This window comes from Neofelis nebulosa, chromosome 10 (genome assembly GCF_028018385.1).
Source record: "Neofelis nebulosa isolate mNeoNeb1 chromosome 10, mNeoNeb1.pri, whole genome shotgun sequence".
NCBI lineage: Eukaryota > Metazoa > Chordata > Mammalia > Carnivora > Felidae > Neofelis > Neofelis nebulosa.
Window position 1 is genome coordinate 76,442,901 of NC_080791.1, and position 15,702 is coordinate 76,458,602.

Consider the following 15,702-nt stretch of genomic DNA (forward strand, 5'->3'; position numbering starts at 1 on the left):
CTTTTGCTGACAGCAGAGTTCTAGATACAGGGCCACTAGGCAGAGTCCACATTTTCGATTACTCCCAACTAAACAAATGTGACCTCAGGGTTTCTGTCACTCCATTAATTTCCTTGAACATGTTATGGGTACATGCGGCTTCATGCGTTTAGAACTCCCATCCTTTAGTCAGCTTCACTCAGCCTTTAAATTGCTTCGGATCTTGTGTTATGACCCTTCTCTGTGATATGCTCTTGAAGCACCTTGTTCTCCATCACATCATCTCCTTCTAATCCGATACTCAGCATCGGTCATTTTTGCTAGAGGGTCAGATGACTAAGAACATCATTATGCTGTTGACAGCATTTTTTAAATTCTATGCCTATTGCCTAGCACAGTGCCTGGACACTTGCTAAGTGCTCAGTAAATACTTGTCAAATGAATGCACGGTGCCTCTGCTGGGAACTAAAACAGGTATTTGAATAAACGTTGGAACCTGATTTCTGCAGATTATGTCCCTTCCTCTGAGGATCTGCTCATGTTCACCATTTGAACGTGAGCTCCAAGTAGGTCTCACTCAGATTAGTATCTTGTTGAGGGCTGATGTTCTGTTGTGTGATTAAGTTGTTTTACTTCTTTTTTTAACAATCTTTTTTTTTTTTTTTTCAACGTTTATTTATTTTTGGGACAGAGAGACACAGAGCATGAACGGGGGAGGGACAGAGAGAGAGGGAGACACAGAATCGGAAACAGGCTCCAGGCTCTGAGCCATCAGCCCAGAGCCTGACGCGGGGCTCAAACTCATGGACGGTGAGATCGTGACCTGGCTGAAGTCGGACGCTTAACCGACTGCGCCACCCAGGCGCCCCAAGTTGTTTTACTTCTGACGTAGAGTGTCCAGGCAGCAAGTTGTCAAGGAATGTGTGACCTGGAGAAAGAAACAAAGTTTGTTCTTTTGGTAAAATCGAGGTGTGCCGTGGGTTCGAAAGTGCTAATGGCTGGTGGAGTCCTGATCTCTTATCATTCCTGGAATGTCCCTTGATGATTAAAATCACGTCTGGGCAGTCCTGTGGGGCGGGGTGGAGAGACAGGTGTTAGAATCATATTTGGATTTATATCTCTATTTCACCCATCACCGTTTAGCTATGTAACCATGGATGAGGTAGTTAACATCTTTGAGCCTTGGTATATTTGTCTTTAAAATACTTCGAATTCTTCTTCTGGAGAACTGAGAGGATTTAGTCATTAACTAAATAAATATTTATTTATTTATAACAAATAAACTTTTGTTTGTTTATAGCCAAATCTGTTGGCTATTGCTATGGGCACAAGGTGACCAATCTTTCATAGTCCTTTCCTTTGAAGAAGTGAGCTTCTAATGGGGAGATAAACATTGAATAAACACAGAAATAAATATACAGTAATTGTCATCACTACTATGAACAAGAATAATAGGATGTATGGAAGAAAATAATGGGGATTTCTTTAGACTTGGGAGACCAGGGAGTCTTTTCTGAAGAGCTTGTGGTTAAGCTGGGACTTAAAGACTGAGTAGAAATTACTCTGGCAGGGGTGTTGTGAGTTGGTGGAACAAGTTTACAAAGACTCTGAATTGGGAGAGGTTGGAACAGTAGAAGAATTAAAAGAAAGACTGATGTGGTTGGAGAGAAATGATGGAGAGAGAGAAAGGGACTTCTTTGTTGCCGCGAGACCAAGTTAAGGATTTTGTATTTCTCGCAAGTAAAATGGAAGCCCTGGGAAGGTTTTTAAGGGGGAGAAGGACACGTTCCAATATGTGTTTTAAAAGGATCCCTTTTGTATAAAATGGATTAGTGACTGGGCAAAAAGGGTACAGGGAGGCACATGAGGCCCTGTCTATTTGAGAGATGGTAATAGTTTGGAGTACAATGGGCTTTTCTTATTGTTGTGGAGGAGAAAATGTTATGTTCAGGAGATACATACAACATAAAATTAATATACACAACTCAGTTTTAGAACATTGATTCTCTGCCCAGTGATGTACAGTTGTAGTAAATTGTAACTTGACCTGAGCAGGCAACTTCTCTTTCTTCTCTCTAGCCCTCACCACTGTTGAGAAGTGTCAGGGTCTCATTTTCATGGTGTTTTAAAAATTTCCCCTAAGTTTCATTCCAGGATGGTTTTGTTGATTATTTTTTTCTCTAGTCTTTATATTTTAAAGTTAAGGAAGTTGAGGTGATTTTGATTATTAGCAACTTAGGCTTGGGCTGGTAGTTTTGTGGTTTAAACCTAAAAGGTGGAACTCTCAAAAAAGAAAATCTTTTCAGTGGGTTTATCTAGGTGGATGTACTATATTACATGTAAAAGATGTCTGTAAAAATTGACACGGGGGTGCCTGGGTGGCCCAGTCGGTTAAGTGTCCAACTTTGGCTCAGGTCATGACCTCACGGTTAGTGAGTTCGAGCCCTGCATCAGGCTCTGTGCTGACAGCTCAGAGCCAGGAGCCTGCTTCAGATTCTGTGTCTTCCTCTCTCTTTGCCCTTTCCCTGCTTATGTGGAGTCTCTCTTTCTCTAAAATACATAAGCCTCAAAAATTTTTAAAAAGCTACCTTTTAAAAAATTGACTCTGTATTTTCAATTTATATTTCCTAATAGCAAAGCACGCGAAGAACAACACGTGGCATTACTATATACTTTTATTATAATTTCACAACTCTGTACCTAGTGATAAAGATTGAATTGTGTTAGAGAAATTGGCCATATATTTGCATCCAGAGAAACATGGTGTACTTCTCTGTATATTTATAGATTCCTTTGTTCCATATCACATGTACTTAGATATGATATAAATTTAAGTGTTTGAAGTGACTTAGACTCTTGCCATATTAGGAACTTGGGAAGGTTCAGTATTTGAGGGGTCAGGACAAAGATGATTCCCAGTGTTCTGGTTTAGGTGGATAAAGGTGTGGCAGATGGGTATGGAGAGTCTGGGAGCTTGGATTTGGGAAGTAAGATCAAGAGTTTAGTTCTGGCTGGGGGAGTTATGAGTGCCTGCGAGGACATCCAGATGGATTGTCAGGTGGCTGTTGGCTATGATAACCTGTAAAGTGGGGTATGCTGGATAGTCAGTGCTATTTCCTGTGCCCTTACAGAGGACTCTGAGCCTTTATTCTTGTTTCTAGGGAAGGGTAGATATTCTCAACCACGTGCCAGAAATGATAGGGTGCAAGCATTGACCTACACTTAGTTTTGCTAAGAATGGATGGGCAGAATCTGGGGTTGGGTCCTAAGTGGACCTATTTAGAAACATTTTGTAAGACATAGAAGGGTTGAGATCCATTGAGTGTAAGCATTAGTTGTCTAAACTTCCAAGTATTGAAATTGTATAAGAATTATTTCCTCAGTGTTCTTAACAAGAACTTCAGAGTCAAATCATGATCCTGTCTATGTTAACTTGGATAAAAAAGTGAGTCTCAACCACATTTTCCTAATGTGTGAAGTGAGGATAATAGTGATTTTTAGCAGTGTTAAGGGTTTTGTGAGGTAAGGTGTTTAATATGCTTAGCACTATGTCTGGCATGTTGGAAGAAGTCAATAAATAGCAGTTTTTGTAATTAAGATGTTCTCTGTATTTGGGCCAGTCCTAATCGAAAGAACTCACTATGTGCTTCTATTATAGGAGAATAATTCTGGAGGCTCAAGTGACTTATTCAAAATAGTCAAGTAAGCACTGCTATAAACATTGGGGTACATGTGCCCCTATGCATTGTCAAATTGGCTTCCATACAACACCCAGTGCTCATCCCAAAGAGTGCCCTCCTCATTGCTTATCACCCACTTTCCCCCAACTGTTGATGGGGGGGGGTGGGGGAGAGAGGAAAGTGGGTGATGGGCATTGAGGAGGGCACTCATTGGGATGAGCACTGGGTGTTTTATGGAAGCCAATTTGACAATAAATTATATTTAAAAAAAAGTCAACTAAAAGAACTTGAATATTGGGCTGTGTGTGTGTAGTCTACAATCTGGTCACAGCTTCTAATTCTGAAAAAAAAAAAAAGATTTAAGGAAGAGGGTAACTTTGAGTAGTCTCATGCATCAGACCATGTTGATAACCAGCTGAAGGAAAAATTATACAAGGGCTAGCTAGAGGGCTTGTTAAGAGATTGTAGGTAGCAACTGAAGACTGATACCCAGGAAGGGAAGAATCTGTATCCCAATGTCATGGTATGGAGACACATCAGATAAGAAAGACAAAGTCTTTAGAAGGATTCTGAAATGTGGAGAATTGGGGATTTATGATTTGGCAGCCAACTCTGATCCTGGAGTGGAGTTTAAAGAATGAGGATGTCCAGCTGGGGGTGGTGAAAGTATCCTAAAACTGGATTGTGGTCATGGCTGCACAACTGTGTAAACTGATTAAAAATCATCAAGGTGTATCTTTACAATAGGTGAATTTTATAAGATGTAATTCATACCTCTATAAGGAAGAAAAATGGTAACTAGCAAACCAGTCATATTTGCCTTCCAGTTGGTTAGGAGGGTGGAGGCATTAAATGCCCCTATAGATTAATTTATCTGTTCCTTCACTCATTAATTTACCCTCCCATGTTTCTGGCTGGCTGTGTGTCCATCCATCTGTAAGCCATCCATCCAGGTACCCTTGTGGGGGTAACTTTGGTTGATAGAAATAAATCAGACCTAGACCCTAGACTTTGAAGATGTTAGTGTGATTGAAGATAGGATATTTTGTTAAAAATATTTGGTATTGGGGTGTCTGGTATTGGGGTAACTGAGTAACCCAGACAGTTAAGTAAACTCAGTCAGTTAAGCATCTGACTTCAGATCAAGTCATGATCTCATTGTTTGTGAGTCTGAGCCCTGCATAGGGCTCTCTGCTGTCAGCATGGAGCCTGCTCAGATCCTCTGTCCCCCTCTCTTTGTGCCCTTCCCCCCTTCTCAGAAATAAACAAGCATTAAAAAAATACATGAAATTACTTCACAGAAAATAGATATATTGAGGATGAGAAGAAACCTAAATTGTAATCCATTTGTGTCTTCATGTGCAAAAGGATATCTTCTTAATATTTTGGATGTCGGAATGCTTAGGAATTTGTTGCTTTGGGGAGGGCAGTGAAATAACATGGCAATGGATAACCTTGGCCTCAGACTCTGGCTTCTGGCTCTGTGTACCTTCCATAATTAACTTCTCCAAACTCCATCCGCTGAATCTATAAAGTACAAATAGTAATTTCAGTTTCGTAGGGTTGTTAATAGAATTACATGTGATAATGCATGTAAAAACACTTAGCTGAGTGCCTACCATTTGTGTTAATTATTATTATTACATTTCTGCCAGATTATTTGACATTCTCCAACTGTATCCTTCTTCCTCACGGGGTTGGAGTCCTGTTCCTTTTTCTAGGATTTGTGCCCACCCCTTCTCATGTTTCTACCTGGGATGAACTCAAGGTCAAGTTTTGCATCATCTAGAAGTGATTTCTCCTTCTCTGAAACACTGATTATTTGTACTATTCACATCTCACTTCACATAGATTGCCTTGTATTTATACTGCCCCTGTATTTGGCTTGTCTCCCCTTAGTTTGTAATTTCCTTGCTGGCAGAGACTATGTCTCAAACATCTTTACTTTTCTCTCAGAAGCTTGCATGGGTGCTTCAGTCCACAGAAATGGATGCCCCATAAATATTGATTATTCACTCCTGCAGGAAGGCAAGCAGATAGTGAATAAATACTGCTTGAAAGGAGGCCTGGATTAATTAATTAAACACATGCTTTTGGCACAGTGGTCAGGCCCAGCCAAAGTAGATTTGACATTAAGATTGGTTTGTCCCATGGGCCCTTCATTGTCCTTGAAAATACAATTTACCCAACTTTCTGCATTGTGAATTGACGTGGCATACGCTTGATAGAGATGCATTGGGACATCAACATTGTCTGAGTGGCTTTTTTCCTGCCTGTCAAATGCATGCAGAAGGAAAAGGACAGTTGCAGTCTCCTGGAAAAAAAGAGAAAAGAAACAAAGAATACATGTCATAATGGATGCACATGTGACCTTGGGTCGAACTTCACAGTGAAAGAAAACGTTGACAACTTAATTATTGATCAATTCTGACATGGGGAGGAAAGTGTAGCCCCTTTATCTGGCACTGAGCTAAGATGTCTGAAAATGGTCCCTTTGGTAGCAAAATCTCAAGTCTTTTTATTTGTAATGGTTATTGTAAGCCTTTAAAGCCCTAGTAGCAGTGTTTTTGACTGACAGAGGTGGTAGGTTTCCAGCAAGTTAAGTTTTTGCTCTCATTTTGATTGGGGCAGTTAACAGGTTATAAGTAGTGAGGCTGAGTCTGATACTATCTTTGGATTTACTCTCTGATGTCCTGAGGAACAGCTACATCTTTCACTTTGTATCCTGAAGTTTTGTTGTCTGAGAGGATACAGGATATGGTGAAAAGTACATGGGCCTTGGAGTTCACCAGACCTGATTTAGAACGCTGGCATCTCCATCCTCTGTCTACTAGCTAGATAATAGTTTAATCTTCTCCTTCCTTATCTAGAAGTGGAGGAGAACAGTGTTACTAAGTTACTTTGAACTGTAGTTGTTGTTGTCAACGTTATCATAATCCTTCTCATCTTTGTGGCTAACATTTGTTGACCTCTTCGTACGTACCAAGGATTGTTCTAAGTGTGCTACATGGAGTAGCCAGTTTAACTCATTAATCCACGTGTGTTAGGAAGTGTAATGCCATGCATTATGTTATATTGTAGGTGTGTGAATCTTATTATTTAATAATAGTATCTTTTAAAATTCTGTTTCAAAGGAAAAAAAAATTTACAGAATGCCATCACCAAAAGGATTTAAGCTTGGAGTTTATATAATTCAATGAGTTTTATCTTGGTTAAAGCCAGAAGCTATTGTTCACATGATAAATATGCAAAATATAAAAGCAGAGCTATTTTGGTTGAATCCGGGGTGGGGGATTTGAGCCCTACCTGACCACTCATTTGTGCCCCAGGCTCGGAGCAATAGTTTCAAAATCAATGATGTTGTCCCTTCCCAGTGTACCTGTCTAGGTAGGTGAAGTGATTTATTGTGCTTGTGGCTGCAGAACCTGTGTTAGAATTGAAATCTCCTGCCTCCAAGAACCATTCTTGTCTATGAGACCACAATATGTGATCTAGCAGTATAGTTCACTGAAATGTACTGAGTTCAAGTTGATAAAGCACATTCATAACCTTATTGTATTTGGACTTTTGTGGTAGGAATAACATATTCCTCCTAGTTCACCTAAAAACGCTGCACCATAAATATCCCCAAATTTGGTGGAGTTGGCAATAAGGGGAAAAATCAGAGACCAGAAATACTGAAAAAAGTGATTCCATCGAGATAAGCAAGAACACTGGAGTTGGGATTTGCCATGAGGGCAATGTCTAATCCCTGGTGGTAGAATCTGCCTCTAATAGACACTGCCAACGGATGGGAGACAAAGTCTGGGGCTTGTGTGAGATGCATAAATCAAGAACCTTGAGGGGAGAATCCTCATTGGGTGGCTAGGAGAAACCTCCTTTGCAAAAGGAGACTGATCTATCAGTCTTGACTCTAGATAAGGGGGTATGGAGGAGAAAAGATTGCATTCCTGAAAGCTTAGGGCCTGAATTTATTCTACCTGTGTGGCTCAATCATCATGTCCCAAAGCAAAATACAAAGTGTTCTTTGGTTGATGGTTCCTTGGGGGAACCTGAAGGAATCAAACACAAACCTTCACTGAAGAAATGCCATTTTATTTATTTATTTAAAAAAAATTTTTTTTAACGTTTATTTATTTTTGAGACAGAGAGAGACAGAGCATGAACGGGGGAGGGTCAGAGAGAGAGGGAGACACAGAATCTGAAACATGAAGAAATGCCATTTTAAACCCCAAGTCTCAATTCCCACAGATTAAATTATAAAAAAATATGTGCTCACATACTGAGGAATCACTGAAAACAAGAATCACTGAAAACAAGTCATGCACAATACTTAGCGAAACCACAAACCACAAAATCAGATGTACAAAAACTGAAGATCCTGGAATTATTGACGTAAGACAAACGTGTCTCGTGCTTTTTTAAAAAAGGAAATTAAGCAGCACCTGGGTGGCTCAGTCAGTTAAGCGTACAACTTCAGTTCAGGTCATGATATCCTGGTCCATGAGTTCAAACCCTGCATTGGGCTCTGTGCTGACAGCTCAGAGCCTTGGAACCTGCTTCAGATTCTGTCTCCCTCTCTCTCTTCCCCTCCCCCACTTGGATTCTGTCACTCTCTTTGAAATAAATGTTAAAAAATGAAAGCTCTTCAAAAAAAATAAAAAAGGAAATTAAAAGATGAAAAAGGGACTGTGGGATTTGACCAAGGAGACAAAATAAGAATTCTAGAAAATCTGTGAAATAAAAATGCTGTTGATGAGTGAAACTGACTATGACCCAGGCCAAAAGAGAATAAAGATATGTCTGGAAGTTACACAGAATTCAGTACAGAGAGAAAAAGGGAGTAGAAATAGGAAAGGAAGGCTGAGTAGCATGGAGAAGAGCTTGAGAAGGAATAACATTTATCTGATTGGAGTTCTGAAAAGAGAGAATAGAAAAAATGGTGAAGAGAGGTTCTGAAGAGACACTCCCTGCGAATGTTCCAAATTGATGAAAGATTTGATCTTCAGATTCAGAAATTCCAAGGAATCATAGGAAGAAGAAATAAAAATGAACTTACCCTGGAGTAAAATTAAAGAATACAAAAGGACATTTAAACAAATTAAGATTGAGCACAGTCACTTTCAAATTATCTTCACTAAAGGAATTTGTAAAGGGCACTTGAGAGAGAAAAAGAATTATCCTGGAAGCCATGTCTGCGATTCAAGAAGGAATGTTGGGAAAATAAATACGGAACACACGGTTTAAAAAGGATGCCCCTGGAAACCTGCTCGGGGATGTTTCTTGCCATGTTGTTTGTGATTCAAAACCTGCAAATATCCCCAGTGCTCATCTGTAGTATAATGGATAGATGGTGGAATATTGATGCCACAGAGTATTATACAACATTGACGAATAAACTGTAGCTACAGACAATAGCAGGGATGAATAGAAAATGCACCATGGAGAATATGTAAAATATAATTTCTTTCATGTGGAGTTCAAAATGGGCATAAACTGAATGATCTATTTAGAAATAAGCACCTATATATGGCAAATGATAAAAACATGCAAGGGAGTGATAAACACAAAATTCAGGATAGTCCTCTGATGGCTGGGAGGGGACTCGGGGAGATGTAATCAAGGGGTACTGATAATCTGGTTGTGTTCATTTTATATGTTCATGTAGATTCATTTTACATATTTCCTGTGAGTCATAAGTTTTACAATAAGGCGATTATAAAAAGATTGGTTATGTAAGAAAGTGGTGGGAAGGGGATTCAGGGTCAGCCTGGATCAAACATACTTTGAAAAGCATTAAAGAGAAACATCTCAAGCATGTGGTAGTCCAGTTTCCCATTCCTACTCTCCCACCCCTTTCCTAGCCTACCCTTGCATATTGCCAGTGTATGTTTTCATGCATGGTGACAAAATAGTAAAGATAATTCGTGGTTTATTACTTGAAAGTCTTGTGTTCTAATGTAAAATTTTATTTGCTTCTTTAGGTCATAACTTTTGTGCAGAAGGACCTACATGTGGTGAAAACTCAGAGTGTAAAAACTGGAATACAAAAGCTACTTGTGAGTGCAAGAATGGCTACATTTCTGTCCAGGGAGACTCTGCCTACTGCGAAGGTAAGTAAGCTATAATAAAGTCATTTGTGAGAAATGTACTCCTGGTAGACATGGTTGAAATTGAAAGCTGTCACTTGGCTCTGGTCTTCTGGGATCCTACCAGAAATTATATCGGCTACTTGGGTGCTCTGTTCTCCTCGTTTATCCAGGCTTCTCAGTAGCATGTGGAAAGCCAGACCTTTGGAGGTAGTTCTGAAACACAGCAAAGCAACAAAAGTGGCAGGGCCATGTCAAATCTCATGTTCTGCTTTCACTATATGTAATAATCACTGGCAAAACCATAAACACATGATGTTCTTTTGCCTTATTTGAGTGAATTAGTATTTCTAAGTTCAACTGAAGGTTATAGGGTGGGTCCTCTTTTTGAATGCTTTGATACTAGCTTATACCTGACTGCCTTTTTCTTCACTTGCCAAGGTCAGAAGTTTTTTTTTTCAGTTGGGTTTCTAAATGACTGATTCATGGGTTGCTAATTCATAAACTATACTAAAAGTCACAGTGACAGATGGACTCATAACTTTGGCACTTGGATGGATGCCATTACAGGGGTTAGGTGGCTTCAGGCATCAGTGATCCCCATTTCCACTCTAGAGAGCAGAACAACTCTATGTGAATGCCTCTTTCCAGGCTTAGCATTCCACCTTGATGGTGGTGAGCAATGCATACTCCTGCTCCTGTGTAACCCCCTAGGATCCCAGCCCATCCATTTCTCAGGTTCTAGCTGGCTCGGTCTCATCAGTTTGAGAAGTTCTAATGGGCAAAGTGATGGCGAAGCTGTTTCTGTGTCTTGGTTGGACCCAATCGTTCCTGTCCGAGTCACTAACAATGTATTGAACCTTGTGCTCTGTTAATTGGGAAGGTAGAGGTCTTGAATGGAATGAATGCTGTAAATCCTTGGTCATGCTCTTCTAATTGGTTTGGTTCTCCACTGGCTCACGTATTCTCATGGTAAAGATGATTCATGATGAAAATGGTTTTTTCCATTCTGGTTGTATCATTGATCCCTGCTTAATTTCTTGGCTTTGATTAAACCTCTTGAGTTGTTAAGAAAATGTGTGTAATGCTCGCTGGTGCTCAGTACCTGGTGGGTGGCCTTTGGTTTTGATCTCTTCTAAAAGACTTTGTCCATTACTGCTTTGGTTCTCATTAACGGTACCATATAACCAACAGGTCTTTTCCCTTTCTCCTTTATATCTTTCTTTCCACCTTTGCTTACTTTTATTGATTTGAACTTGATTAGAGAAACATGCCATTTGGGAGGATGAAGTTTCCCCTTTGCTTTATGAATCCTTTTTCATCTATCCTTCAATATCCTGGTACTCATTTGTCAGTTTTGAGGAAGAGGACTGATAACGTCAGTACTTCATATTAATATTTATTTTTTTTAATCTTAGGCTGTTTTTTATTTTTTGGTCAGAAAATTAATTTCAGAACTTTAAAATTTGAACATTCTCCCCCTCAGTTTCCATGGAAAATCCTACAAAGCAGGTAATGTTCTAAAAATTTTACTGTGCCCTTCTGTTATCTGTGGGGATAGACTATGAATAATTAAAATAATGACAGAGGAAACTCAAAATCATTTGAATCTTGATCCTCCCACTGGCAGAACCAGTACACCTACCCCTCCTGGCTCCCCTTAGCTATTGAGAGCTAGCAGAATATGGGAGAAAATTACTGCTGTGCAAGCTGTTTGGGACTCTGATTCATTCCTCATCAGTGCCATTTTTAATTGCATAGAATAAACTCCATGAGTAGCCATTTGTGATAGTAAATCTGCCCTTTGTGTGAGAGGCCTTATTTGTCAGTAAGTGATTTTAGGTCTCATCACTGTTTTCTTGGACATACTTCTTTTTAGCCTAGTGTATGTACCTGGCTTTGGGCCACAGTGCACTGCGGTGCTACCTTTGGTAATGGTGATGTGCTAAAGCTTCAGTCCTTTCTCTCTTGCTGTGGAGACTTTCTACAAGTCCCAGCAGGCTTGTACATGGAGAGGATGAGAGCCCCAAGAAGAAATGACCAAACATTAGAGTCCATGTATGGGATAAGAATAGAACTCATCTGGATGGGAGGCCCTGATAACAAAGTAGAGTGAATATCAACATTTAGAGCAGAAGCCCATTTCTCATTCCATCCTGCCATCTTCAGCACATTGGACTAGGGGCTTAGTTTCCTCCGGTGGCTGATGACTGCCATGGCCCTAGGCATAGTGTCCTAATACCAGTGTCACAAGCAAGCAAAGAAGGAAGGGGAATGAATGGGTTACAAACCTTCTCTGTGTGAAGTTCTGTTTTTTGTGTTTAAGGAAAGTCCTTCCTGGAAGATTCTCTGTAACCCCCTGTCCCTGCCCACATGCAGATTTCCACTCTCCTATTTTTCAGACCTAGGTTACATCTTCTTCAACCCTAGACCAACTTTTGGGCAAGGAGAATGAGAGGGCTGTTACTGGTTTGGGTTGTATTCAATTCTTGGGAGCTGGGGTAGGGGTTTTCCTTCCCTGAAACCAAATGATCTCTGCCCTTTACCTGAACCACTTAGGACTGTGGCAGTGAGAGGAGGAGAGTGGTTTTCGGTGGGCAAAAAGCAATGCCTATCCCATTGTTTTATGGTTAAATGCAGTTTATGGTCATTTTCCCAGCTCTGTCCTCAGGTGGTCTGCGATGGTCTGATGGACAAGATTAGAGGTCACCAAGTGCCCACCTGGGTACGAGGGACTCTCAGGCTGAGTTCGTTGTCTTGCCATAGTCTAGAGAGAGGTAGATACTTTTGAACTGCCTCAGGCAAGTTATTTTTTTACTCTGAGTAAATGGAGTGAAAATGACCCGTGTTACAAACCACAACGAACAAGACTGCCTTGCAAATTAAAACAAAATATTACACACATTGTCCAGGCTATCTTGAAAAGCCCATTCAAGGCTCTCAGTGGAAAAAGAAGCACAAAAGCCTTTCAATTTTCTTAACTTCCTTGGTTAGTAGCAGAGATACAGTATTAAAGACTCCTGCTCTATAGAGGTTGCCAGAGAAACTGCCATAAAAATATCGGAATTCTTAGCCAATCAATGGAGGATAATAAGACCTTTTGTCAGCTCTGATACAATTCACAGGAGATCGTTTCATTTTGCCTCGTCCAACTCAGCACCAACATTCCCCATTTTGAAGATAGTTTTAGTTGGATTTTGGTGTTTTATGTATCTGGTCTGCTGAGGTGTTTGATCTCTGCGATGACATTTTCACTGAGTTGGTCTTAAATAGTTTCTGATATACTGGCTTAAATTAGAGGCAGTTTCTGAGGAAAGTATAGCAATTGGAGGTCTACTCATAATCTTCTTGAATTTGGAGTCTGTATAAATAGTCTCATTAACGTTTTCTTGCTGGAGTAAAAGTTATTTAGAAAAAGAAAAGGATAATGTGATGTCATATACATCATGCCGTCTGCCAGGCATGGGAAGTACTACAATTAGCATTAAGTCACAGTAACTTCTACTTACAGACTACTCTGAATTTTTCAGACTTCTTTTATGTATATTGTACTCTTTGAGACTTAAATCTGTGAAGAAAGCGGCAGCATTGACCATATTTAACTATGTTGTACAAGTGCCAGACACTCATACTCAGAGAAATGAAGTAAAGATAATACTCAACTTGCTTCTACTCCCTACCTTCCCTCCCCCCATCCCATTTCAATGTTGTATTTTTGTTTAAAATATTAGCTGCCTCCTTGAGCCAATGAAATATCAGTGGGTGTGACCTGTATTTCAGGGTAGAAGCTTTAAGAGCTATTGTAGGGTTCCACCTCATTCTCTTCCCTCTGTAACACAAAATTGGCAGTATGCCAGGGCAGGGCTGCAGTTCCAGAATGAAGAGGACAAGGAGCAGGGGGACAACTGACAGGTGATGGACATGTGGCATGAAGGAGAAATAATTGTGTAAATCACTGAAATGTTGGAAGGTGTAATTATCTGAGGGTGCAATTGCTTTTGCATAACTTAGCCAAAGTCTACCTTACCCTGCCTGAATTATTTGATAGAAGTTTTGTGGTTTCAGAAAGATACCTCTAGCTCAGTGCCCATGACTGAAAGCAATTTTTTTTTTTTGAATGGAACAAGCATTGAAGATTACTGGAAAAAGTGCCAATGGAGTGGATCATTAATAGTCTGTTCTGGCTATGCTGCCACACAATAGACTTTTTGCAGACCACAAGTTGTAAATTAGTGCTTTGTTATGGCCGATTCCAATATGGGAAATTGGATTTCCCAATTACCATAATGAAACAGTGCATGTCAGAAACTTAGCAAATTGTCTGGTATCCACTAAACATTTAATGGATCACAACAGATACCATTATCATCGTCATTAACTTACATCATTAACACTTAGGAAGATCTTAGGATTTGAAGAGTGTGTACTCACTGAGGCCAATACTTTGTGAAAGTGGGTTTCTGTCGTTACATCTTGTGGGAGAGTGTTCTTAGATGGAAGGATTAGATTTTATCAGTTCTGTCCACAGTGTATTGTTGGCGGAGGGGTATGAAACATATTTATAATGATAAAATCCTTTTTTTTTAAACATGAGTGGGATTGTATTCAAGAAAATGTTGTGGAACAAAATAACCTATATGGGTATGAATTTAACAATTTCATGTAACAAAAACACTGAAATGTCTGAAACACAGCAACTGATAAGCAAGGTGATTGAAAACTTCTTTCGCGTAACTAGGGGTGATAAAGTGTTAAGAGGCTGGTAAAGTGGCAGAAAGGTCAGTGGTCAAATGAGATGATTTCAGAATAGCTAAGGTGGTACATATTTATTGGATGCAGAGGCTAGTATGTATGCAATTCCATAGAAACAAGATGCTGTAAACTCTTGATGAAGAGACTGCATGGGAGAACATCTAGTTGCTTAATTATACTTCTAATTATGCAAGGATTAATCAGGTAACTCTTGTTGTTTTGATTGTTATAAAATGCATGAGCTTCATGATACATGTAACCCAATTTATACTTGAATCTGGGCTTCAGTCTCCTGAAGTCCTGCTTTGGACAGCATAAGGATCATAAGGCTCTGTTGAGTATTCATGTTAATAGAATCTTAACTCTAAGCTCCAGCTCCTGTTTATTTCCAGGGATTCAGAATGCTTGAAATAAGAATACCCTGAAGTATCCTTTTTACCCCCATTTAGCCTACATGACTAATAGATCTTCCGGTACCTAGTTATCTGTCAACCCCATGCCCCATGCCCTATCTTTCCAAGACTGTGATCTCTATCTGGCCTTTGCTTTGCTCATAATAATCCATGTGTCACCTTCTTCCCAGCACCAGATAGAGATGAGCCTTATTCCTGGTGTTGATTTTGTCTCTGCTGCTTTGTCAAGGGTATTGATGAAAGGCATCAGCTTCTTCTCTCCCACCCTCTTGAGCTCTTGCTGCTTTTTACCAACCCTCTTTCCCCCCTAACTCTCTTCTTGGAATTATTAAAGAAAAGAAAAAGCCCAAATCCAAATCTTGGTTACTGCATTTGGGTTAAACCACTGGGTTAATTGTTAAGCTCTGGGGCTCAGGAAGGAGCCCCAGATAATCCAAGTGGAACAGTCGTCAGGACTAATGTTAAAGTGGCACTATTTTGTTTCTTCAAACTTTGTTTCGAAAGATCATTTGTAGGATATTGTTTGGAATTTTTAGTTATTTCTTTATGGTAAAAGTGTTGTAAGTGTTGATGAAGTTTCCAGGCTAGCTCATTGTAGCCTAGCTAACTCATTATGCCCCTGAAGTGTTATACTACAAAGCTCTGCTGAGTTCAGGATGCTGAGAACAGAGGACTGTGTTCTCCCAATCTCCATTAATGGCACTTCCATCCACAGACTTGATCCATTCAAAGTGTAGAAGTTCTCAGTCCCATTCTTCCCCTCGCACCCAATATCTGCTATGTCAGGAA

General features: G+C 39.9%; 1 protein-coding gene across 2 annotated transcripts in view; it reads left to right on the top strand.

The window, feature by feature from the left end:
* The window catches only part of NELL1 (neural EGFL like 1), an 891,388-nt gene that overhangs the window by 226,264 nt on the left and 649,422 nt on the right, over positions 1-15,702 (top strand). For both annotated transcript variants that reach the window (XM_058688463.1, XM_058688464.1), the window contains exon 12: positions 9,644-9,772. In XM_058688463.1, the coding sequence (XP_058544446.1) occupies positions 9,644-9,772 (129 nt within the window). The remainder of the gene's footprint in view (positions 1-9,643; positions 9,773-15,702) is intronic.